Below are 27,033 nucleotides of genomic sequence, written 5' to 3'. Positions count from 1 at the left end.
GTTTGACTCTGTTGGACAGTTTTAACTTCAGGTTGAGTCAGAGTCACTCCTCTGGATTCTGAAGAAGAGAAAAGAAAAACTATTAGTGTTTAAAACTATTATCATCATATACTTTTACAAAAACACCAAAACCAGAGTCAGTTTTTACATCTTACCTTGAATAAACAGTGCAATGGTCCAGATGAAGATGTTGATTGTGTTCATTGCTGTAGTTTAGTCTTGTGTGATGATGAAGATTGTGTTCTGCTCTCAGTCATGAAGTGTTAAACTCACAGCACTATAAACACTCTCAGAGCACTGAAGCATGTGCTGACAATGCAAAGTGACTCTCTCTATTTAAATCATTATCCTGAAGACTGTAGATCAGTCACAAACACATTATCAAACAACTTCCTCATGTTGAGAAATGCTAAGCCATTATACCTGAAAGTCTATTGACAGAATCATACATATTATTGATTCAGTCATTATTACAGTTTTTCTCAATTGCTAAAACACAATTTCTGAAACCTTGTTCCATTTTCTGAAAACATTAAACACAAAAGCTTATCTTCAAGCACTATTCACAAAACCTCTGACTCCTCTTGCAAAAGGAAACTTTCACCTCAAAACAGTTTTACCTGTGTTCAAAATCAAACACTGCTCTCAAATTATAGACAAAGTGATCGAAATGATATACACTATCAAGCAGTCAGTAAACAATACACCAAAAAACAGAAAACACATTGTTCGAAATATATAGTTCTCGAAAGATATCTATGGACTGCTATTCTGTTTAGACTTACCCGTGGCACCTTACTGTACAATCAAAAAGTTCAGGGAGAAGTACATTTTTTATCTCAAAACAAATTTCATGTGTTTCCGTCATTGTCTTTTGATGAAAGAAAACAGTAGCTCAAAATTGATCAGAAATCACTACTCTGCTTTGCTCTTTGCAATTGTTTTTGTTCTTCCTCCTCCTTGTACCCCTATTTTTACAGTACTGTACCCTGCATCTCACAAACTTGCCCTTTGTCTCTGTGATACTGTAATTCTTGTTCTTTGTTGATATGAACCTGCAACCAGTCAAAATCTATTGAGCAGTCAGTGCTGTTACAGTAACAAATGGAAAGCACAATGTTCAGGGCCATACAATTTGTTCATTGTACAGTATACAGCCTACAATGCACTGTACTACAGTATACAATACTAAAAGGGACAAACATCAAAGGAGTAAACGTGATCACCGTGCTTCTTCTTGTCTTTGGGCATCATTTGAAACAGGTTAAATCAGTTTTGAGTGGTTGTGTTCAATCAATGATGTGTGTTCTCTATTTGCATTTGATCGTTGCCACTTGTGTTTACCAGTATGGATGTGTAGCGTGGTGGTGGGGGTAAACGGTTGACAAATACCAGATCGTATAGTGGTAATTTACAGTTTTTCTCGATTGCTTAAACACGTTTCTTGAAACTATGCCTCGTATTCTCAAAATCATATATATTATTGATTCAGTCATTATTAATATTTACATTGCACTTATTTAACAACTGACGAGAAAACTATTGATTTGAAGACATTCATATACAGACCCTTTCCAAAAAATTTGAATATCATGGACCAGCGACAAGCATACTAGAGGCACAGCAAGAACGCGCAAGTGTTTCTGCCAGAATACTCTGTTCCCCTGTTAATTCAGTGTTGTATTTTTAGTCAAGGTAAGCCTATCTTCGATCCTCTTGTGACTTTGTATTTTTGACTTCACAGAATTCTGTATTTTAGCTCGACGCGTTGGCACAATTAACAACAGCCGCGAGTGAAATTTAAAATTATTGTTACATTTGCACTTAAGCCTTTTGCTCCTAGCAGTTTGGAATTGGCACATTTTCGCGTTATTTACACTTAATTGGCCGACCGAAACAGCTGTACTCACTCAAGCGGTGAAAGCATTATCCGTATATCTGTGTATTTTGCGCGCTGTCGCGGAAGCGTCAGCGGAAGCGTTCAGCTCTCGTGTTCAGCCTCCTCGTGTGAAGACCGACTCGGGTAAAGACCAGCGACTCTACCTGCGCGACTCCACCGAGCAAGGACACCAGAAAGGCACTTAAGTATCTCCTCTTCCCTTCTTTTTCCCTCAACTTATCCTATTGTTCACCTTAATCAACATGTGCTTTCAATACATTCCTGTTATCTCTCGGCAACGTCCTTTCATCACGCGCAATAGACAGCGCAATACTGCCAATCTGCGTCCCATCCTCACATCCTCACACACTCCTCTCTCTCTTTCCGTGGGTCTATGGAATTGTCAGTCAGCAGTCAATAAAGCTGACTTCATTCCAGCCTTTGCATCTCATTCTACTCTTAGTATCTTGGGGCTGACCGAGACCTGGATTCGTCCAGAAGACTCAGCAACCCCTGCTGCTCTCTCTAGCAATTTCTCCTTCTCCCACTCCCCCCGCCAGTCTGGGAGAGGTGGGGGTACAGGGCTTCTCGTTTCTAACAATTGCAAATACTCCACGCTCTCTTCTCTATGCAACAACAACTCATTTGAATATCATGCTATTACACTTACAACTCCCATTAAAATCCATATTGTAGTCATTTATCGCCCCCCAGGCCAGCTGGGTAACTTTGTAGATGAGCTGGATGTGCTGCTGTCCACTTTCCCTGAGGACGGCACCCCACTTCTAGTCTTCGGTGACTTCAACATTCATCTCGAAAAGCCACATGCAACAGACTTCACCTCACTCCTAGCCTCTTTCGATCTCAAACGACTCATCACCACAGGTACTCACAAATCAGGCAACCAACTGGACCTGGTGTACACACGCAACTGCACCACAGAAAACATCCTGGTGACACCTCTCCACGTTTCAGATCATTTCCTCATTACTTTCAGTCTACAACTCTCTACCCCTGCACCACCACCCCCACCACCAGTCACTTTCAGACGAAACCTGCGCTCACTTTCCCCCTCCCATCTTTCCTCTGCCGTGTCATCCTCTCTTCCCCCACCCTCACAATTCTCATCTCTGGATGTGAATACCGCAACGGACACCTTATGCTCCACTCTAATCTCTTCTCTAGACATTATCTGCCCCCTCTCCTCCAGGCCAGCACGCGCTACTCCCTCTAACCCCTGGTTATCTGAGGTTCTTCGGGAACACCGGACCGAACTCAGGGCAGCGGAGAGGAAATGGCACAAATCAAAAGACGCATCTGACCTGAGTATGTATCAATCTCTCCTCTCCTCCTTTTCTGTTGATATTCATGCTGCAAAATCTTCATACTTCCACAACAAGATCAACAGCTCCTCCAACACACGATTACTCTTCAAGACATTCAACTCTCTCCTCTGTCCACCTCCACCACCACCCGCCTCCTCCTTAACTGCTGACGATTTTGCGCACTTCTTCACCAAGAAAACAACAGCTATCAGCAGTCAATTCTCAGCTCCACACACACAGGAACCCAGACCGACCCCTTCCACAGCCAATACCCCTCTGTCCTCCTTTTCTTCGCTAACCGAGGAAGAAGTATCTACACTTCTCCTCTCCAGTCACCCTACCACCTGCCCGCTTGACCCCATCCCCTCACACCTTCTACAAGCCATCTCTCCCACACTTCTACCATCACTCACACACATCATCAACTCATCCCTCCATACTGGCACCTTCCCTACAGCATTCAAGCAGGCTCGGGTAGATGTAAACAAACTATTAAAAGGTAAATATAATTTTTTCTTTAAATAATTTTTATTGTGTTTTATTAGTAACAAATTTGGGGAGAGGATAAATATTCCAAAACTGAAAATACAGTATGAGAATTTACTGCACAATTACTAGACATGTTTACCTTGGATATTATACAATTTACAAGCACAATTTGTGGAAAAAAAAATGTATATAAAAAATATAAATAAAATTTATTTTTGTGTATAAATATATACACATGTATATGTGTGTGTGTGTATGCACATATATATATTTGTATAAGCAACGTATTAAACTGCAAATTAGCATTTATATTCCTTATAATAAAAATGAAAGACCTATGTTACAGACATATGAAAGACAACATTTCGTTGATTAGTTTTGGATAGATTATACATTTTTACTGTAAAATATCTGCCACCTCAAATAAGCTTTTATTTGCCAATTTTTTTGTCAAAAATAATCAAATAATCAATCAAATCCTTAACTTTGAAATATGTATGATAAAATGTATACTTTAGTTTGTACAAAGAAAGATTACACTTGAATTGTTGTTTATTTAAATATTTACAAGGTAGATGTAAACAAACTATTAAAAGGTAAATATAAGCCTTTTCTTTAAATAATTTTTATTGTGTTTTATTAGTGACAAATTTGGGGAGAGGATAAATATTCCAAAACTGAAAATACAGTATGAGAATTAACGGCACAATTACATGTTTTCCTTGGCTATTATAGGCCAAATTGCAAGCACAATATGTGGAAAAATAAAAAAGAATTGAGATGCTTCCAAATGTTGCTCTTGCATTCTTGTGGCTCAGTGACTCACCTGAATGAATGGCTCATTAAGTATGCGGTCCTCAGGTGTGAACCACTACATATGCATGATCTGTGACGCCCACTCCGCATATGGCCTTTCCAAACAGAAAGTGCTTTGCAAAATTCAAATCAATGTATTGTGTTATGTGAAGGATTAGGCAGGGTGATTTTCACATAATTTTGAAGAAAAAACACTAGGCGATGACATCCATTAGACAAAAGTCTTATTGGCACATATTTAGTGTGTGTTTTGTGGTCTTATTTCAGAAACTTTAGTTTTTAGTTTTTTCAATAACCACGCATAAACATTATTCTCTCAAAAATGCAGACATGTACATTCTTGTTGCTCACATATTATGGTAGCCCTGTTTGTGCTAAATAGTGTGTAATTTTTTTTTGCCATTACTATGTTTATAAGCAACTGAAAAAAGCACAAATGTCAGGGCATGTCAGAACATCTCAAGGACCCCAAAAACACCTCAGACCCCAGAGGGTTAAGCACACACACTTCTCAAGATTTGTTAAACATCGTTTTCTTGGCTCAGGCTGTGCAGGCGACCAGGGAGGAGACAACCCTTCAGGAGGAGACGACCCTTCAGGCGGCCAGGGAGGAGACGACCCTGCAGGCGACCATGGCACAGGAACAGACACTGGCTCAGGAACAGGAACAGACACTGGCTCAGGAACAGGAACAGACACCGGCTCAGGAACAGGAACCGGGTCAGGAACAGGAACAGACACCGGCTCAGGAACAGGAACAGACACCGGCTCAGGAACAGGAACCGGCTCAGGAACAGGAACAGACACCGGCTCAGGAACAGGAACCGGCTCAGGAACAGGAACAGACACCGGCTCAGGAACAGGAACAGACACCGGCTCAGGAACAAGAACATACACCGGCTCAGGAACAGGAACAGACACAGGCTCAGGAACAGGAACAGACACAGGCTCAGGAACAGGAACAGACACAGGCTCAGGAACAGTAACAGACACAGGCTCAGGAAAAGGAACAGACACAGGCTCAGGAACAGGCTCAGGAACAGACACCGTGGCAGTGGCTATCTCTGCTGAGGGCTCCGGCGACGTGGCGGCAGCCATCTTGTCTGGAGACACTGGCTCGGCGGCGGCCATCTTGTCCGAAGACACTGGCTTGGCGGAGACCATCTTGTCCTGAGTCACTGTCTCGGCGGCGACCATCTTGTCCTGAGACACTGGCTCGGCGGAGACCATCTTATCCTGAGACACTGGCTCGGCGGCAACCATCTTGTCCGGAGACACTGGCTCGGCGGAGACCATCTTGTCCTGAGACACTGGCTCGGCGGCAGCCATCTTGTCCGAAGACACTAGCTCGGCGGATACCATCTTGTCCTGAGACACCGGTTCGGCGAGCATGACGTGAACAGTCTCTGGATCGGCAGATGTGACGTGAACAGTCTCTGGATCGGCAGAAGTGACGTGAACAGTCTCTGGATCGGCAGAAGTGACGTGAACAGTCTCTGGATCGGCAGACGTGACGTGAAGAAGCTCTGGCTCGGCAGGACTGACGTGAAGAAGCTCTGGCTCGGCAGGACGAGATTCTGGCATGGCGGCCTGGGGAATTGAGAGTGCTGAGACCATTAAAAATTTCGGGATATCGGCTGCTCGGGCAGATGTCAGTGGCAGATCGGCCAGTTTGGACACCAGTCCTCTCCACCCTCGGACGGGTCCAGTGGATGCAATTGTGCTGGCTGATGGTGTGGTCTGATGGTGCTGGTCTGATGATGTGGTCGGTGGGCCAAGCTCCATGGCCGACGGAGCTTCAGCTGTATAGCCCCCCCCCCCCCCCAAAAGTTTTAAGGATGAATCCTCCTCCATTTGGCCCACGGTGAAGGGAGATCCACACAACTGCAGAGCCAGATTTATATATTGGACCAGGGTCCAGCCAGGGTGATGAAGTGGCATAAGGGAGCTGAACGGCTCAGATAGTCCTCCACGGAAAAAGATCATTAAACATACCTCGTCCATGCAGGTCAAGTGAGCCAGCCCCAAAAAGTCCATGATGTATTCCTCAATGGGCCTGTCTCCCTGACGGAGACACATAATCTGTGCTCCTGGATTCATGGTTGGTTGGTCGGTCGGTCGTCGCTGCTGGATCTAGGTGTGGCGAAGTTTTCTGTCACGATCTGCTCCGAGACACGAAGGTTTAGATCCAAATGCAGCTTTTATTATGGGCAATCCAAAGGTGTAATCCAAAGTACAGACAGTGGGTCAAAACACAGGTAGGCAGTCCAAACAAACAAACAAACAAACAAACAAACAAAACAGGCAGGGGTCAGAGGCAAGAGAATAATCCACGGAACAGGCAAGAAATCCAAAAAAACAAGAGACAGGAAACCAGGGAAAAAACGCTCAGAAGTGCAGTGCAACAACATACAAAACTTCGCAATGAGTGAATGAGTGAACATGGTATAAATAGGCTGAGACTAACAGGGTGATGAGACACAGGTGAATGCAATCAGTGATGATGAGTCCGGGAAGTGAGTTATGGGAAATGTAGTTTGTGAGGGAGTGAAAGTCTGGTATGGAGTGCCCTCTGGTGGCTCTCAAGGGCACTCCAGCTGGTGACCGTTACAGGCTGTCTGCCCAAGACGTGAGAACTCCTTCTGCAGAGTTCGAGAGTATCGGCTTGTCAACAAATGCACGTGTATCCCCTGGTGTAACCATGACAGATTTTACGACAGTAGTAGAAGACAATTCTGTTTCCCTGTAGGGGGAGCCCGAGAGCAAAAGTTACATGGTGTTGCTTTAATATTTTTATATTATATTTAAACGAAAAGAGGCAGTGTTGTGTTTTATATTTAGTTTTGTTATAAGTAGGCTAACGTTACATGCAGTGAATAAAATCAATACGCGTTGCCTGAACCACATTTGTGTGGCTATTATGTTTTTCTTTAAATGAAAACAAAAAGAGGCAGTGTGGTGTTTTATAATTATTTTGTCTTATTGTTGCCTAAAATATACATACAGAGATAACCGGAGTAGCAGAGCGAGCTGAGTGATGCTTTCAAGAACGCACTGTTCCATTTGCAGAATTACTGGACTCGCGCCCTCGGGAGTCATTCCAGGGTTGCCAACTCTCACGCATCTGGCGTGACACTCACGCTTTTGGCATCAATCTCACGCTCTCACGCACACGCAAGAAATGTCACGCCAAAATCCATTTTTCTCCCCTCTCAATCCGTTCATTTTCTGTTGATGGCAGTATATTCTGATCGTTGATTCGCTGAAAACCTTGCACCTGATACGTCAGTTGCGTGTGAGAAGTTCAGAGAGAGAGAGTTCAGAGCATAGGTTCGGAGTCGGAGCCACTGATGCGCGTTTGAAAGTTCGAGTCATTTCGTTCGTTTAAGGGGCTTTAAATGTTATACTTTTAACAGCCAAATTCCCCGGACACATCCACCTACGCAGTCTTTATCATATTCTGAATTAACAAATCATTATAATGCAGTCAAAAATAATTTACAGGGTACATAAATAATTACTTTCCGAGTCTTTCGTTAATTTGTCACGTGACAGACGCAATGAACGTTCATGAACGGATTGAACCCTGCTTCAGATACGAGCTCCTGCAGAGGTGGTGAAGCAGGCCAACACTGCCACTGTGGCATAGGCTACAACAGGCCAGCACTGCCACTTGGGCATAGGCTACAACAGGCCTAATGTGTGAAACTTGTGTTGTGGTTTTCTGGGGAGGTGGAGTAACTATTATGTGTCCCTTTTGTTTTGAGATTTTTTATTGTTTTGATGTTGTTGTTTTACATGTTTGTTATTTAATCACCTCTATCTTTATTTTTTTATAGTGCAATTAATAAATTAATTGTACATTTTGAATTTTATTTAATTTTTTTCATAAATCAGGGTTTAGGCTATATAAGTAAACAAGGACTGATGTTTTTAAAATTAGGGTTAGGGTTACGCGCACGCACTGATGTTTTACATAAGTCTCACTCCAGCCAAAGTCCCAAAGTTGGCAACCCTGGTCATTCTCCTGAGTTGGACTTTGAGAAACGCCTAATGTTGGCGCTTGGCTTCTTGTGACAAACATGCCGAGAAGCAAGAACAAGATCTGCTGTATGTCATCCATTGTTGTTTATGTCGCTTTCTTCTTCACGCGAAAATGACGTTGATCACTTCTTTCCGGCATAGGCTACACCACGCCTATCAAGTAAGGGAACTGTTGGCAGTGGAAACGCTAGCCGATTCATGGTTTACCGAACCATACCGTACCATACCGTACAGCTCAGTGGAAACGAGCCATTAGAGCACAACACAAAGGTAAGCTCATTATTATTATTGTAGTTATTTTTCTGTACATGAATGACACATTTTCGGCTTTTAGTGTGTGTGTGGCTGTTTATTTCTAGAAATGAAGTTCACCCGCAGGGGAACCGCCTAACTCATCTGCAAACTCGACCGGAAGAAACAAGTGTCTTTTAGAGGAAATGTTCTCTTTTATAGAGATATTATCTTGCTAGAGAATATTCTCCTTTGGTAATAAAGGAAGTGTTGAAGAGCCCAGATAAACTCTCTTGCTGACAGATAGGGAACTCAGTAATACTAAAGATCTGTCCTCTAGTGGTGAAGGATGGAAGTGCAGTTAAAGTGATTGACTTTCCTACAGTTCAATTACATTGTAGTGGCAAGTTTTACAGGAACAAGCAACACTCACATTTTCTCCACATTTGTGTCCAGTTTAGTAAGGGATATAAGATTGTGTTTCATGTTTACTTACATCATAATAATGAATAAAGTCTGTGAAAGGTTTGATATTGTGTAGTTTGTGATCCTCCATCAGCAGCTGCAGTTTCTCTCAGCTGTATCAGTGCAGTCACTGTGACGTCTGACTGACAGAGGTTTTTGTACGACTCTTTATCACTGTGTGACCACAGCTTTACTGTTTGGACAGTGAAAACTCTGACAGTAATAATCTCCTGTATCTTCAGTCTGGACTCCACTGATGGTCAGAGTAAAATCACTGCCAGATCCACTGCCACTGAATCTAGATGGAGTTCCTGACTGGAGACGGTTTATATAATAAATCAGGAGTTTAGGAGCTTCTCCAGGTTTCTGTGAGTACCAGGACAGACAGGGTGGACTACAGCCTGTTAAAGGAGTGCTGGTGGTGCATCTCATCACAACATTCTCTCCTGATGAAACTGTATGAACTGCAGGAGTTTGAGTTACTGTGATCTGTCCACTGGAGCCTGGAAGAGAAACACATAAAGACAATATAAAAACAATGTGTCATATTAGAAATAGAAATAGATGTTCAATTTTTATAAAATATGAACCAACTTTATTAATGTAGTTATAAGCATGTCAGTGTCTTATTGTACACCTGATATACAGAGCAATATCCAGATGAAGATGTTGATTGTGTTCATTGCTGTAGTTTAGTCTTGTGTGATGATGAAGATTGTGTTCTGCTCTCAGTCATGAAGTGTTAAACTCACAGCACTATAAACACTCTCAGAGCACTGAAGCATGTGCTGACAATGCAAAGTGACTCTCTCTATTTAAATCATTATCCTGAAGACTGTAGATCAGTCACAAACACATTATCAAACAACTTCCTCATGTTGAGAAATGCTAAGCTATTATACACACATTTCTGAAGAGTCTATTGACAGAATCATACATATTATTGATTCAGTCATTATTAATATTTACATTGCACTTATTTAACAACTGACGAGGAAACTATTGATTTGAAGACATTAATATTAAATATTGATATATTAATTAAGTTGCTGTAACACACTGAATTTTAATATAGCTACCAGTCGTGCTTCATTAAGCACACATACTTCTCAAGATTTGTTAAACATCGTTTTCTTGACAGATAAACTGATCTGTTTTAAAAAAGTGCGGATTCACTCGTAACCAAATGCAACAGAGACGTTTCCTAAATGTGTGTTTAATATTTGACAGGGGACATTTGACAGACGTACAGTACGGCAGATTAAACTCTTAAAAATACATCTTCCAGATGAAAACACATCAGATAGCCGTGTGTGTGTTGAATGTGTGCTATAATGTCATCCATTTGGCCTAAGCTTTTGTCAACACTTTACATTACACACATAAATGACAGATCTAACATTAAATCTTGTTTGGATGTTACAGGGACCGATTAACACGCGCAGCCTTAGATGCAGCAATCAAAGGTTTTGAGTAAGTTTACTATGAAGGTAATATGATGCCTTGAAGAATCGCATGCGCAGGGTAAGATTTGTGAAAGTGTGCATAAGAAAGCAAGCGTAAATTAAATTTGCATGCGCAAGAGAAGATTTGTAAAAGTGTAAATCGTGTTTCAAGTGTAAGAAAAAAAAAATACAACATTTGACTGGTTTTCGTAAGTGTAATTCATGTATTGTGAAACTGCAGCTTCACGCTAACGCATAATAAATATGATCTGTATTCTTCTGACTTCCATTTTTCCGTGCTTACACTTTTGGCACTTCGCCGAAATACGGCCAAAATCATTGCAAGCCTGTGAACAGTGATTTACAACCGAAAACAACAGTTTAACGAACTGCAAACCGGATTGAAAGTGTAAAACCAATCTGTATATGCGTAAAAAATAAACTGTTGCAAATGTCTAAATGACTTGTTGTGTGCGTGGCGTAAATGCTCCCGAAATAACCCGATTTGCACAGTTCCGTCTTTCTGCGCTCACAGTTTTGGCACGACTCTCTCACTCATTGAGTTTTGCAAGTGTGAAGAGGAGGGTGGGTCCACCTTCATCATGTAGCCAATCAAATGAGCTTCTCGCTGACTCTCGATTTACTCTTATCTGATTGGTTCAATAAACACGCCAGGCGCCAGAAGAGAAGACGATCCCTCCTGACATCCTGATCTGGCTCAGCATCGTCCTCGCCGCCAGAATGGTACTTTTAACACGCACACACAAATATATAATAATAAATATAACATAGGCCTATATTTAAATCCTTCATAAGTTGTGTACTATTATTAAGCCGACTCCCGTGTGTTCATACTGAATTCATATCACATACTCAAGCTGGTGTTAAGTAAGAAAAACAGATTCGATTGGTTTGGCATTTTCATTGAAATGATGTATATCATATAATCTGCTTAGACCTTTGAGCTGATGCTAAACTATGTAATTACAACGTTATATAACAAATCTATAATTAAAACTTGTAATGTGCATGTTGCTAATTGTTATAATGCTGTCTCTTAAGGAACTTTTTTTGACTTTTCAACATTGTGATCTTCGGGGGCATCGATGGTTTCTCTAGTATTTAAAAGGGCTATTCTGCACTGAAGTGACCAAGAATAGTTTTGTCAGAGGACCGTATTGAGGAACTAATAGCCATGTCTCCACCAGTGCCGTGTGTTGCAGAATTGCTGGGAGCGAGCACAAGAACCATACGCTGGAGAGTGTCAGAAACAGGACTGTCAGTGAAAGACACACACCGTAGGGTTCTGGATGAGGAGCTGGACACATTAGTCACAGCAGTTAAATCCAGACATCCTTATGCTGGATAGAGGATGGAGAAGGGTTTGCTGCAGGCTGAGGGTCATGAAGTGCTGTGGGAAAGAATCCGGGCCTCCGTGAACAGAGTCGACTGTGCAGGCATCGTCATTGCTCGAGATCTATATTCATATCTATATCAAAATATATATCATTGTTTTTGACTTTTCTCCAAAACAGCAACAACATTGTGTAATGTTCCCAACATTACAATTTAATTGTTAAATTGTTCAACATTAACATTTAATTGTGTAAACATTCCCAACATTGCATAACAATATGAGCGCCTGAAAATAGTCCCCAGCTCAGTAACTTCCAACGTGACCGGGACTAAGTTTGTCTAACCTATTAGACCTATTTTCAGGCGCTGTGTCATATCATTACGCCTGCTGGACTCATGGTACGGCAGCAAAGTTTCTTGATTATTACGCTGGAATGAGAGTATAGTTCCTAGTATCATTTTCCGTCTGTCTTAGTAGACGATGTAACTACAGAAGAGTCAAGTTTTAAATAGGAAAAATATCGAAACTCTTTGGTCATTTTTTTGAGAGAGATGCTAATGGTCTAATCCGATTCAATGATCTATGCTAAGCTATGCTAAAAGTGGTACCGCCAGACCCGGAGATCGGCTGAATGGATTCGAAAACGCTAAAACTCAACAGTTTAACTCTGGGGGAGTTGTAAAATGAGCCTATTTCCAAAAAAAGTGGAGTATCCCTTTAACAGTCTTTCCCTCATCGCAGGGCTCTGTGTACCACACACAATGCAGTCCCTTATTAGCGAGTCCTTAATGTCACCAAAATTGCACGTGCTGGCCAATACTCTCAAATCTGTGACACATCTGTCAATATTTTCATCTTGTCCTTGGTCTCTAACAAAAGACTTATATCGCTCAACAATCTCATTCAGTGGCGGATTGCAATGTTTATCAAACTGCGTCATCATTGTACTTACTGTCCTCCTCGCAGATGTATCACTGCTTGTCAGCGTTGTCAAAAGTTCCCTCCCTCTCTCTCCGAGGAGGTAATTAAACAACTTTATCTCTAGTTGTGTCCTCTGCATCGGGCATAGTGAGGTCCGTATACAGCGTAAACTCCTCCTTCCAGCTTTTCCAAGTTTTCGCAAAGTTGGCTGAATCCAAACAAAGTATTTGAGGCGGCTTGAGATCATCCATCGTGACGCCTGGCGCTCTTTTCTGCTCCCGCTTCGGCTCCGTAGACACTGGCCAGTCACTTGCTCGAACTCCCGGGCTAGGCTACAAACTGCAACAAGCTAGCGGCACTTTTCACTCTTCACGGCTCAGTACTAACTAACTTCGGCTGAATTCATGCCCGCTGCCACCATGTTTCATACTGTTCTGTTTTATCAAACTATACAGTATGGACGATTAAAGCAGTATCATTGCTTACTAAGAACTTTATTGAACACATGTGCATAACTTCATTACAAGTGTCATAGCCTAGCCCATAGATATCCATATAAGGCTAGATGTCTTAAGGCGGAGTCTCGAATGGCATCACCATCCTGCCACAGGGAAGCTTTCTGGCGAGCTCTGTGGTATCTGAAGTAAGGTGAGTGATCAGCACGAAAACAAATCCTCTTATCTTGCTGAAATCTTGACGGATTTACAAACGGTTTGGTTTCTTACAAACGTTATTAACGTGACTATAATTCTGAATGCTTGAACATGTTGAACATAATTATTCATATGTATGCAGTGTCATAACTACATCTCTGACGTTTAAAAGTACATGCACCATTAAAACACAATGTTATGAGTGAGCGAGCTCCCTGTGGCAAGATGGCCGCCATGTGCGGACGTCGACCTCCATTGGCCAGCAGCACGGACGAGACATCTAGCCTTTATTATATGATATCTATGGCCTAGCCATTCTCCGTCTCCGTCTCCATCCCTTGGGAACATGACCTGAAACTAACAATCCACTTGTTACATAAAGTACCTCATTATGTTACATATTTATTTTTGTATGACAACTAGAGCGTTAGTTACTTATGGATTAAAAAGTACCGTTGTATCAGTGCTGCGCGAGCTCTCTCTCTCTCACAAATACGGACGCGCGCACACAGAGAGAGAAGATAATTGTAAAATGAAAATTGACGGGCTAAGTTTAAATTTTGTTCTTGCTTGTGTTTTTTCTGTCAAAATGTCAGAAAGCATTTTGTATTATCCATCTGTGTTTTAAAAATGTGTTAAATGACGGATACTTTACCGTCAACACAGCCCTCATTAGACCTACAGTATATGTCGGATTCGTCTTATTCGAACTTATACTTGATTCGTTTTAGAATAAGTGATTCGTTTTGCTATTATTGGTGCTGTGACAGGACTCCTGTCTATTCATTGCCAACTGTTTTCTATAAGTACGTTTGTATTGGCTAACGTTTATTCAGCTAATGCGTGTACTGTTTAAAATGTGCAATGTTCAAATGCAAAGGCAGCACGTCACAAATAGAAGCCCTTTTCCCTGTGGAATTTAAATCACATGTACACACAATGTTCCTGTTTTTTTTTTTTTTTTTTTTTTACTGTTCTCTAGGGGTTTCTTAATTTTAGACTAGTTGACCAGCACCAGAGGTGTAAAGTCCAGGTTCAGAAAGTAAAAGTCCTCCTCAGTATTTTGTTCCAATCACCTGGATTTGCTAATTCAGACAGAAGATAGAACTAATTAGTGAAATCAGCTGACTGAGTTCATGGGTGGAATAAATATATGGCAGGACTTTTACTTTCTGGATTCTACTTCCCTGTATTACCCACCTCTGACCAGCACAGATTATTATGCAATGCAAAATTAATCATGAATAAAAAATGGCATTGAGCAGTATTGAAACTTTGGACTTTCATTGTATATTGCTGTGCAGTGCAAGTGAAATTATGGATTTGGGTCGAATTCAAAAAACTTTAGAAGTCAAAACTAGAATTATAAGGATAGGCATGTGTTTGTGAGTCTTTCATTTTCAAAAAATAATGACAAAAATATATGACCCGATTATCCTTTGGTGTGTACCCAGCATAACACATTACATTAGTGCTGATTAATATTCCACCAGGATCAGGAACAAGGAAATGTTGACCAGGAAATATTGCCTCTGCTATATATGATGGCATCCTGGAGAACATAAGCGACAGCGAGGTTTAAGCTTTTATGCATATACTGTGTCATAAATTACTCACTCATTTACTTCCGTGACAATTATTCTGAGATCAAGATTTTTTAATGAGAAACAAAATTCTCAATGTTCAGTAATGTGGTCTAATCAATTTACTTGAAAGTAACTGGATTACAAATGCAAAGTTGTGTTTGCATTGATGGGTTTAAATGAATAGATGTGCATATTACAGTTTTTCAGTTTTTCTAAATTGCTTAAACACTATAACCAGGCTTTTGAACTAAAATTTCAAACCCATAATGCCATTTATCAAAAAGCTACGGTGGCCGAGAGGTGCAAAACAAATCACAATTACAAAAACAAAATAACAAATCCAAAAAAAAAAAAAAAAAAATTATAAACACAATAGCAAGTCTAAAATCAAAATAACAATTCAGAAAACAAAATAACAATTCAGAAAACACAACGACAATTCAGAAAACACAACGACAATTCAGAAAACAAAATAACAATTCAGAAAACACAACGACAATTCAGACAAAACGTAAAAGGTAGGTATACACAAATCCGCCTCGATCTCTATGGGCGGCATCTTGCCTGCCGCCATTACTGCGTGCCTGCGAAGTGACGGCGGTGTGACACTTGCCGGTGCCCTCTAATGACATTTCAATGAAAGCGGATCCTGGGGCTTAAATATTGTGATTGTCAAAACATTTTAGTAACTAAACTAAATTTTATTAGGTTCAGTGACAACATGTTGCAATGTTTATATTATATGGTACAATTTCTGGTAAGCTACGTTTTTTTATTATTGCTTGAAACAAATTTCAGGATTTCAATTCAGTTCACTTCTTGTGATTTGATTTAATATTGACTAATTTGGATAAATATTAGGTACACAAGATGGGCGTTAATTTTTCTCAAGAAAAAAAAAAAACTCACCTAATGCTGTAAGTTATACAGAGAGCCTTATCAGTATTAATATCAGTTGTATTGTTGTATCAGTATAAATATAATGCGTTTTTTTATTATAATAACAACTTTATTTAATGATATGAGTAAAAATATAATAAATATGTAATATAGTACACATTTAGCAAAATACTCTCTATAGCTCTTTTTTTTTCTAGCCAGCTAACGTGCGCCTATTATGGTCATTAAATGGCTTTCCTGAGGTAAATGTTATGTGACATAATTGTTCTCCAGCTGTTTTATTGACCCTTTCCGCGGTTGAAAAAAACACTGATTGATCGATATTATGTATGATGAATATACATTTCGGTAAGTTGTACTGTTTCTTTTAACATTGTTCATTCGTGTTTATTTACTATTAGCTAGAGATGATCGGTTCACGTGCCGCTAGGGATCCGTCACGTCACATTTACAAACACCAAAACGGTATTTATTGTTTGAATTTTGTAATAAAATTGACAGAATCTGAGAGCTGAGCTTTTTTTTATATCATAACTAACCTGCTCTGTCTAGTCTGTCGGTCTCCATGTCCTCTTTGCCTCGCGATTTTTTCTGTGCGTGAGAAAATGGATGTGTGGCGTGAGAGCGCGTGAAAAGTTGCGTGTGTCTCACGGTGAAAGCATGAGAGTTGGCAGCTTACAGGTATTCAAGATTATTTTATTAATCATCTGGCATGCGAGCTTCAGAACCTAAACTACAGGGCATTGATTGAAGGTAAGAATTACATGAGCTTCGGATGGATTGGCCAGATACTGCATACCTTCGCAGATGAGCTCATCACATTAAAAGGTGTCATGAGGTTTTCACAGGCAGTGAACTCGTACCATAATGTGTCAGTAACAATACAGAGAGAAAACTGCAAAGTTCTCGAAGTAGTGTGTGACTGCATGGCCGGCCGAGGGAAGTGTTGTAGCCATACAGCAGGGCTACTGTACAAAATTAAAGATGAATAGATAAAAATAACATTTCGTACAGCTACATCTGCTACAGCCGCCTACAGGACCAACACTCTACTTAGCAGCAAGGCACGCAGTAATGGCGGCGCTGCTTTACTTCCGTGTTTCGCCGGATTTGTGTATATTTTGAGAATGACATACTTATCGCTGATTGGACGAGACACCTGTCAATCAAGCCAGAACCGGAATCACGCGATACTGGAAGCATAGACTGGAAGTAAGCACGAGGGTAGAAATTCGTTTTTTTTTTTTATGTGTGAACATGTATTGTCCTTACTGTGGATTCAAATATGGCGTTCTTCCAAATGTTTGTAATTCATGTGGCAAAAATCTCGAGATTTTAAAAGAGACACGACAGAAAACGCCCATGGCAAAGAACGTGACAGGTAGGGTAGAGTGGGGGAAAACGCCCCCCTGGGGTAAAACGCCCCCCACCTGTTTTTCCCAAAATGATCACTAAAAGTAGTCGAGATACATTTTTACTGTTGCTATGCACTACATTGATAACGGGGATATACAAATCTCTATGGAGAAGCTGACACCAGCGACATATTTGAAGAGAAGAGGATTACAGGGTAAATGCTATAATTTTCAGATATTAGTAAACAAGTGTTTAATACAATATTGTTCTGCAGGATATCGCAGTGATGTATGATAGATGAATAGTGAAGTCTGTAGTTTGAGATCATATGGTATTTATAAGGAATATAATTATATTAAAAAAATTAAACATTTTTTTAAAAAGTCATAGCTTGTGGGGTAAAACGCCCCCTACGCTGAGGGGTAAAACGCCCCCCCTGGGGGCATAGTTTCTCTCTATCATAATTACTATAATAAAATATTTATGTCTATCAAATCCTTTGTTTTACACTTAATGCAGTATAACTAGGTGGTAAAATCTAAATATTTGAACAAAACATGAAAAAATTACCTCAAGTGAGCATTAACTAGCTAGCTTGCTAGCAAAGTTAGCTCACTGATGGAAGGTAGTTAAATTTGGCTATTTTGGACATTGCTGAAATAAATATTAATATATATACATGTTGATACATTACTTGCCTTTTACTTTTAGAGATTAAAAACTATTGTCTGTTAATTTTGCTGTTGATCTATGAAGCAGACTGGTTGGTAAGAAAGGGGGCATTTTACCCCACCTTGGGGGGCGTTTTACCCCACCGCTGGGGCAAAACGCCCCCTTTGTACAAAAATATTTTCAGTGAAAATACTAATTAATTATGAAGGCTGAGCAATTTTAATATTTGGTGAATAACTCCTGCCATAGTCACTCAAAACCGGGATGGCAATTCTAGTCACATTTATGTTTTGTTTCACTGTAACATCACACTTTCCTTAAGGGGGGCGTTTTCCCCCACTCTACCCTATGGCTAACTAGATAGCATTGCTAGAACGTGTCTTGACTTGGACCTCATACCAAGAAAAATATTGAATATTAAGCAGTTAGGGTGTGAGCAGCGTTGATGTTTAGTCTCTTGCATAGGTACAGGTGTAGACTCAACACCTGCGCCCAATTTGCAACAGTTTTTGGAATACCGAAACCTGAAGTCGAAGGAAAGAACGAACTTTTCCTTGAGAAAGAAAGGAGGAAGCAAACACGAGCAGAAGAAGAAAGTACAGGTAACGTTACAGTATAATTTTCAAATGGTTGTTAAGCGATGGTTTGTGAATGGCACTCTTGCTAAAGTGATACACTTTTTTTCTTACAGATTAATGTCGGTATAATGTGTCTGCAGAGTGGTTACTTAAAACCACAACGTGGGAAAACACTCCCCTTATTCACGGACCCACAAATAACTGCGAAGAATCTCCTCATTATGGCTGAAAAAAAATGAAAGACTTCAATAAAGACATGGAGGAAGGACCCTACATCCTTCTGTACCCAGATGGCTCCGAAGTCATTAATATTCCAGGGACACAAAGGCCCTTTACACTGAAAGATTACAAAACAGAAATCGGAAAGAATTATGCAAGGATAAACTTGTTTATTTGCAGAAAGAAAGACTTTATAGGTTAGTTAGCTAAAATTCATGCTTTGTTTGTTTAAGCATAGTTACTTACCATGGTTTGTTCTGTGTCTTGCAGAACAGGTTCTCAGTTCAGAATCTGACTCAGAAGTTGTCATAAAATCCCAGAAAACTGATGAATCAAGCATGGCCGACACACTGGTAAGATTAATGGGTCTAATTAATATTAAATTGTGAAAAAAAAAAAAAGAAAAAAAAAACTATATATATATATATATATGTATATGTATGTGTGTGTTTTTAGCTTTTTCAACTACATTGTTGTAATTATTATCATTCTTTCAGCCAATAATACCTCAGCATACAAGCATGCCACAAGACATCATGAACAGTAAAATGTAAGATGTTTTCAATCTTTTCATGGCTCATGTTCACTATAAAATCAGAAGAAATTGGATATTGTCTATCTAATCTAAATCTAAAGGGCTGTAAAACATCTTATTACATCTGTTCACAGTTTATATCTTAATCCTCGTTGTTTGTGTGCCGTTTAGTGATTATACTGTGGAACCGTCTCAAGGAAGTGTAGAGTTTTGTGGACAAGGAGGTGTAGATGAGGTTAGTAGTAACCGTGGTTTGAACCCATTAGTCTGACTAGCATGACCCGTGCAATGGTTTTTGGATCTTATAGTTGTCTATTGTTGTGCTTTTAATAAGGCACTACACAAAAAAATAATATAAACTGCCAGCCACAATCCAATTATTATCTGTTGTGTGATGCATTGTATAAAATGACTCTAAGATACAGTTTTATAAAACGGTTAGTTCCAATCCTTGATTCTGATTGGTCAATAGCTGTGCTTTATTCACGATAAAACACGGCTATGACCGCTTCACCCAACGGTTCTATTTATCACTGCGCCCTCATAAAAAGAATGAGACAAAGTTTGAGAACGATTTGTTGTTTTTATTTGAGCTTTCATGCATATTACACATTGGAACGTTGTTGTTCACGGTCAGGGACTATTTTTTTCTAGCGGAAGGAATGCTTTTATTGATTTAACTTCATGAAAGGTGCACTAATAATTTTTTTTTACTTTAATATTGTGTGGTAACCGTTTTATAAAAGCAATAAGGTACCTTATTGCTTACATATATAACATGATAGCTGTTGATGAAGCCTGATTTCTGTTTTAAGATAATGCTCTCAGACTCGGAGGATGACCGCCCAGGTACTTCCGCCCATGTTGCGACGCAGAACTGGTGTTACAGGTTTGTTTGGTTTATTAAATCTTGTGTCATGGAATTTGTAAATTTTAACATTTGTGCATAATGATGATCTCTTATTTGTAGAAAATACATGGAAGTGTATGCGCCTGTGACTACTGAAGACGACGATGAGCTTTTAATCACACCACACGGTCTTGACCTCCCACTACCAATAGAGTAAGCTAAAAAGTATGTTGATTGGAGAATGTAAGTCTACAAATGCTGATTACATTGATTAAAAAAACATACTTTTTACGCTCTTTAGGGAACAAAGCAGTGTAACAGCTCCTGATATTATTTCAAATCTAGCCCTTGTTATTGATCGGAAAAGTGTCAGCAGATTCAACATAACGAGATCCAGTGTGTGCGATGGGGCAGTCAGAGGATTTAAACGCGTCTCATACTCGGAATTCAATGACATGTTTGTGAAGTTCTCTGATGATGTTGGCTTGTTGGAAGAGGGTCTTGATACAGGGGGACCAAGAAGGGAACTTCTCACTTTACTAATGAGCTGCCTGCAGAATCGGCCCATTTTTGATGGACCTCCCAACAGATGCTACCTGGTATACAATTCAGTTGGTGAGTATTTAATTTAAGTTGTTTTTTTTGTGAAGTTCCTGTTAATAAAAAAAGAAAAGAAAAGTGTGTTACAGACATTTGTCACGACCGTCTTATTTATGAGTGTGTGATTTCGCTTTATTTTCTATGAGCTGTTAGGGAGGATGAGTATTTCTTGGCAGGGAAAATGACTGCAGTGTCAATAGTGCATGGAGGACCAGGGCCCCATTTTCTTTCTAAAGACCTGGTAAATCACATTGTAGGTCAGCCCTCTTTCAGCGCCTCTTTAGAAGATGTCACAGATGAGGGTGTAGTGAAAGTGCTGCTAGAGGTATGGTAATAGACATATTTTAGGTGATTAGTAAGGTTAGGCTTCTTAAATATGTATGACCTTAGAAATAATCAGTTGCAAGTGTAAAACAATTCTGCTTTTACGTATTTATTAAGTGTTGAATTATTTCACTTTCAATTCCGATAAGAAAAAAAAAATCTTGCACATGAAAACCAACTTACTGTTGTTGATTTTGTTTTAAGATACAGATTGCAACTACTTTGGAGTCACTACAAGAACTCATTTTGAGAAACAGCACCCTGCTCCAAACTGCTGGGTGTTTTCGACGGGTGAAGAACATTGAGGAGAAACACTTAATTGTGGAAGAATACGTCAGGTGGTATGTGATTGACCGTGTTATTAAAAGGTAAAATTGTTTAAAAAAAATTCACTTACACATTACATCATTGGCAAATGTTTATTTTAAGATAAACATCTATAGTTGCATTAGTATTTCACAATGTTACTTTATTTCACTATATTACTTACTGTTTATTGCATGAATATTACATTTTCTACTAGCCTGTGAATAAAACAGCCTAAACTATTGTCTGCTTTTATAGATTTAAAGATGGACTTGCCACTCTGCAGTTTCTGGCAGAGAAGAAGCTGACAGCAACTGATTTGGAAAACCTCTTCAAAGCAGAACTCAGCCCAGTGGGTAGTAACCAGAGGCCAGAGGAATCCAAGACGCTTTGCTTTTGGTCAGATTACCTCCTTGACTGTGAAGGTTTGTTATTTGTAGTTTAACAAATAATGTTCTGTTTCAGGTGAATTTCAGAAATTTTTAAATCAATAGTTCACCCAAAAATATATATGTCAAAGAGTTCTCCTGCTCACTCATCTATACAATGGTAGTGGCTTGTAACTAGCTTTTATGCTTCAAATAGGACATAAATTATTCCATGCAAGTTGGGGGTGGGGGGAGAAATTAAATTATGAATAAATAGTGTCTTCCAAAAATATAATAAGGGTTGTAATTTAATACGTTTATAATACTTATGTCCTCTTTTTGAAGTTAAAGCTAGTAGATGTACTGTCGTTGTATGGACAAGAGCAAGCAATTTGTGTTCTGCTGAAGAAAGCAAGTCAAAGTAATTTTGGTGTTCTTTAATTATGGAAAGAGTAACTTGACATTTCTAGCTTTGTTCAAAATTCCATTTATTTTTTTGTCTTTCAGAACATCAGACTGAAGTGCCACTCGAGAATGTGCTGATGTTTGCTACTGGCCTGACATCACTTCCACCAGCTGGAATTACACCACAACCATGCATAGTGTTTCTTGCTAATTCACCGTTCCCAATGGCAAATACTTGCTCAAACACACTCAAGTTACCACTCTTAGACACGTACAGTCAATTTCAAACGAGCATGGATTTTGGAATACAGAATTCTCCAGGTTTTGGATGTTTTTAGTTCACAAGGGTTAGTTCACTATGACACAAGTGACAGTTGAATTGTTTCCTTTTTAAACAAATTATTCCCAGTTTCTGGGATACTCTTATACTCTTTGGTTTCAACTGTCATTTTTAAAGGGATATTTCACCCTTTTTTTCATATTAAACTGTTATTCCCTTAAAGGGATAGTTCACTTTAAAATGAAAATTCTGTCATCGTTTACTCACCCTCAAGTTGTTTCAAACCTGTATGAATTTCTTTCTTCTGCTGAACACAAAGGAAGATATTTTGAAGAATGTCAGTAACCAAACAGTTAACTGGAAACATTGACTTCCATAGTATTTATTTTCTTCCTACTATGGAAGGAAGTCAATGTGTGACTTTGTGTTCAGCAGAAGAAAGAAATTCATACAGGTTTGAAACAACTTGAGGGTGAGTAAAGGATGACAGAATTTTCATTTTAAAGTGAACTATCCCTTTAAGGGAATAACATAGTTTAATATGAAAAAAACGGTGGAGTATCCCTTTAAAACACTCATGTTCATAGACCTGCTGTTTCCTTCATTGTGAAGTAGAGTTGTAATGCTTCCTCCCAATTCTGTGGCCACTGCAACTGATTGTGCTCCATTACAAGTTCTAGATATTCCTGGATGTTTTTATCGCCACATAATTCTGTTGTCAGCCTTGACTCAGGAAAAGCACTTAACTCGCCTTCGTCAACTGCAAAGCCACAGTCCCTTGATCCATACCTGAAAGTTAAATTTCTGTGTAAATGTATTTAGCATACATGTTTATACAATGTGATTTTTGTAGTTGTGTATTTTAAACAAACTTATTAAATCACTGTTATAAAATGCAATTTGTGTAGATTATTTATTTGCTGACCTGTGTGGTAGATGATACAGTTCATTTGGTACCCCTCCAGGGCACATTGCAAGTCTAGAGGGCCTAATCCTGTGCTTATTCCAAAGTTCAACACATTCATCCAAGTCCGCCTGCAGAACATTTTGGAAGCAGAACTGAAGAAGGGACTGGTGTCCATTGCTGCCATTGAAGTGTCCTTCATTTCTGAGGTCCCCAAAGAGTTCTATCCAGAACTGAGCCCTAGAACACAAAAGTCCAGATACATCAATGACATAATTTTTTTTCTTAAATAATTTTGCGTGTAATTGTGATAGATTTATTTTTTATTTAAATGTTACAATGTACTAGTTTCAATAGTGTAACTGAGGCACCACTTTACTGACCTTTTGTCAATGCTCAAGAATTTGAAACGAACACAAACCTTGCTTTCCTAAAGCTGGACCACCAAGATTCAATGCGTTGATTGCTCATTGATGTACCATACATGTGACTTCTTGAGCCAGCATAGTAGTCTGTGTGATGATGACGGAGATTGCACTGTATTGCCGCCATTGTTCCATTTTCTGTTCCACAGTCCGTTCGTAGTCTCATGGGTGCAACGCCAAGGCGTTGTACACAGGACGTATAGTTATGTGCAATAACAGCAGGGTCATTGTTAGTATGCCCACAAGTAAGCCAGAGGACACGTCTAGAAAAACCATCAATGCATCCGGATATGCCGAAACCAAAAGGCTTTAGTTTATCTTACCCATCAACATGCCAAAGATAGTTCGGTCCAATTGAGTGATAGGTTCGCCTGACAAATCTACGACGTGTCCTCTGTTCTGTCCCTTGTGGGTTGAGTTCTTGCAGCAACCACATAATGTCATCACGTTTAACACGCAACTTGTGTTTCTGCAGAAGTACTAACCACATTGTGCGGTAGCCGAACAACTGTCCTGGTCCACGCAGCTCTGCTCTTATAGCATTCCTTGCGTCGTTTATGGGCGAATAGTTCTTTCTTCTGAACATACCATTATTCTTCAGGTGTGTTTTTAAAGAGCGCAAGCTAATTTTAATGTCGTGGTATGTCGCCAGCATGTCCACAATCACGGCATATGAATGTCCTTCTTCAAAGTTGCGTTTAATGTTTTCAATTTTAGCATTTAGCAAAACAAAGTTGATCACACATTTTTTGATTGACAGGTGTCTCGTCCATTCAGCGATAAGTATGTCATTCTCAAAATATACCTACCTTTTCCGTTTTGTTTTCTGAATTGTCGTTGTGTTTTCTGAATTATGTTGTTTTCTTAATTGTCGTTGTGTTTTCTGAATTGTTATGTTGTTTTCTGAATTGTCGTTGTGTTTTCTGAATTGTCGTTGTGTTTTCTGAACTATGTTGTTTTCTTACAGTTTTTCTCGATTGCTTAAACACTATAACCAGGCTTTTGAACTAAAATTTCAAAACCATAATGCCATTTATCAAAAAGCACACGAGACTTCCGGGCGGGCGGTTGACCAATATGGCGGTTTAGTTTTTGAGCTCCTCAAAGTTGGGTTGTACTTTCCCCTGAAATTCAAGTTGACTGCTTCAGAAATAGACTATTTTGTCTGAAAATATGCCAGGGGGAGGCAGGAAAGGTCCTAGGAGAATGCAAGGAGATAAGGAAAAGCAAAATTTCGAACAAGACGAAGCACATGCGAACACTGATGAAGAGGATGGTGACGGCGAGGCAACAACGCAGACTTTACACGAAACTATGCTAAGTATTAGCAAGCAGATAAGTGGCCTACGGACGGAGCTGAAATCGGATCTGGATGCATTCAAAGCGGATATGAAACAAGAGATGAATACTCTTAAACAAGACATCAACCAGCAACTAACAGTGACAAAGCTAGCGGTGCAGGAACAGAGTGAAAAACTCGAAGAAGCCCAGAATCGCATAGGGGGGCTTGAGACTTGGTCAGCGGCAGCTAACGACGCGCTCAGACAATCACTAAAGGAGCAAAAGAAGATGATGGACAAGATTAACGATCTGGAATCAAGGGGGAGAAGGAATAATCTGAGAATTTACGGGGTCCGCGAAGGAGAAGAGGGCTAATTTTCTAATGCAAAAGGAAACATGTTACAGAGTGTTGGACTGTAAAATTGGAGTCGCTGATATCTCAGACCATAACGCAATTTTCTTAACTATCCAAATAGACTTCACACCCAAAAACTCTGTGTGGCGGCTTAATGTGGGTATTCTTAACAATGAGAAAATAGTGAATGATATTAAGCAAGAAATTGATACATTTCTTAGAGAAAATGATAATGGGGAAGTTGATCCTTTAATTCTCTGGGATGCATTGAAGGCTGTGCTGCGGGGAAAGCTAATAGCTATAACTGCACAACTTAAGAGAGATAGAAAAGAGAAGTATGAGAAATTGATGAATACTTTGAAAGAGTTAGAGAATAAATCTAAGTTTAAAAGAGATTTAAATACACAAAAACAGATAACTGAAGTAAAAACACAAATAGAAGAATTACTTAATCAAGAAGTAGAGAAAAAGGCAAGATACGTCAAGCAAAGTTATTATGAACTTGGTCCCAAGTCAGTAAAGTTACTTGCTCGTAGATTGCGGAAACAACAAACGGATACTGCAATTCAGAAAATTAAAAACCCAATATCACAGAAAATTGAAACTAAGCCTGAGGAGATTGAAAAGATTTTTAGAGAATACTATCAAAAACTTTATTCACAAGATGAAGCCGTGAACAAGCAGTACATAAGGAATTTCCTTTATTCATTAGATTTACCTAGCATTGGGGAGATACAAAACAAAACGACCACCAAAGAGATTTCACTAGAAGAATTAAATAAGGCGCTGGGAAAAATGAAGACTAATAAAACTCCGGGTGGGGATGGGTTTCCTGCGGAGTGGTACAGAAAATTTTGTGACAAACTGAACCCAATTTTATTAAGATCTTTTAACTGGACGATAAAGGAAGGTTGCATACCACCATCTTGGAAAGAGGCCATTGTGTCTTTGATTCCCAAGGAGGGGAAAGATCGAGACGATTGTGTTAATTACAGACCCATTTCTATTTTGAACGTGGACTATAAATTGTACACTTCAATTATTGCTAAAAGACTAAATTCATTTGTTACAGAATTGATTGATGAAGACCAGAGTGGGTTCATTCCATGTAGACAAACACAGGATAATATTAGAAGAACTTTACACATACTCAGAAAAATCAACAGAGATAAATCAAGTGCAGCACTTATAAGCCTGGATGCTGAAAAGGCATTTGATAGGGTGGGGTGGGAATTCCTGTACCAGACACTGGAAAGATTTGGATTTAATCAAGATTCAGTAAAAATTATTAGGGCAATTTACCAACAGCCTACCGCCAGAATCAAAGTGAATGGGTCTTTAACAGATCGTTTCTACTTGAGCAGAGGGACGAGGCAGGGCTGTTGTTTAAGCCCTACTCTCTTTGCTCTTTACATTGAACCACTGGCACAGGCGATTAGACAAGAAGAGGGATTAAAGGGTATC

The 27,033-nt window shown here is 39.6% G+C and overlaps 2 protein-coding genes and 1 gene segment (V, D, J or C); 2 read left to right on the top strand and 1 right to left on the bottom strand.

The window, feature by feature from the left end:
- Positions 1-27,033, bottom strand: part of LOC309490514 (Ig kappa chain V region Mem5-like) — a 243,030-nt gene that overhangs the window by 127,035 nt on the left and 88,962 nt on the right.
- Positions 1,601-7,767, top strand: LOC309489959 (uncharacterized protein; the record flags this gene model as incomplete). Its single annotated transcript, XM_082158914.1, has 4 exons — positions 1,601-2,764; positions 3,065-3,703; positions 5,055-5,135; positions 7,751-7,767. Exons 1-4 carry the CDS (start codon positions 2,143-2,145, stop codon positions 7,765-7,767), a joined length of 1,359 nt encoding a protein of 452 aa, XP_082015040.1. The 5' UTR covers positions 1,601-2,142.
- LOC309490536 (uncharacterized protein) lies at positions 17,402-22,949 on the top strand. Its single transcript, XM_082159757.1, has 10 exons — positions 17,402-17,492; positions 18,611-18,741; positions 18,831-19,133; positions 19,207-19,289; positions 19,434-19,486; positions 19,643-19,706; positions 20,287-20,360; positions 20,442-20,936; positions 21,450-21,976; positions 22,427-22,949. The coding sequence occupies exons 3-8, from the start codon at positions 18,953-18,955 to the stop codon at positions 20,536-20,538; spliced, it is 552 nt and encodes a 183-aa protein (XP_082015883.1). The 5' UTR covers positions 17,402-17,492; positions 18,611-18,741; positions 18,831-18,952; the 3' UTR covers positions 20,539-20,936; positions 21,450-21,976; positions 22,427-22,949.

Source organism: Leuciscus leuciscus (assembly GCF_965113295.1).
Source record: "Leuciscus leuciscus genome assembly, chromosome: 25".
NCBI classification, from domain to species: domain Eukaryota; kingdom Metazoa; phylum Chordata; class Actinopteri; order Cypriniformes; family Leuciscidae; genus Leuciscus; species Leuciscus leuciscus.
This window is presented reverse-complemented; position numbering and strand designations above follow the sequence as displayed.

Excerpts from the sequence above, each read along its gene's own strand:
- LOC309490536 (XM_082159757.1), top strand. The coding sequence starts at position 18,953 with ATGAAAGACTTCAATAAAGACATGGAGGAAGGACCCTACATCCTTCTG. Across the intron at positions 19,487-19,642 it reads GACATCATGAACAGTAAAAT|TGATTATACTGTGGAACCGT; the intron begins GTAAGATGTTTT and ends TGTGCCGTTTAG. Across the intron at positions 20,361-20,441 it reads ACGCAGAACTGGTGTTACAG|AAAATACATGGAAGTGTATG; the intron begins GTTTGTTTGGTT and ends TCTTATTTGTAG.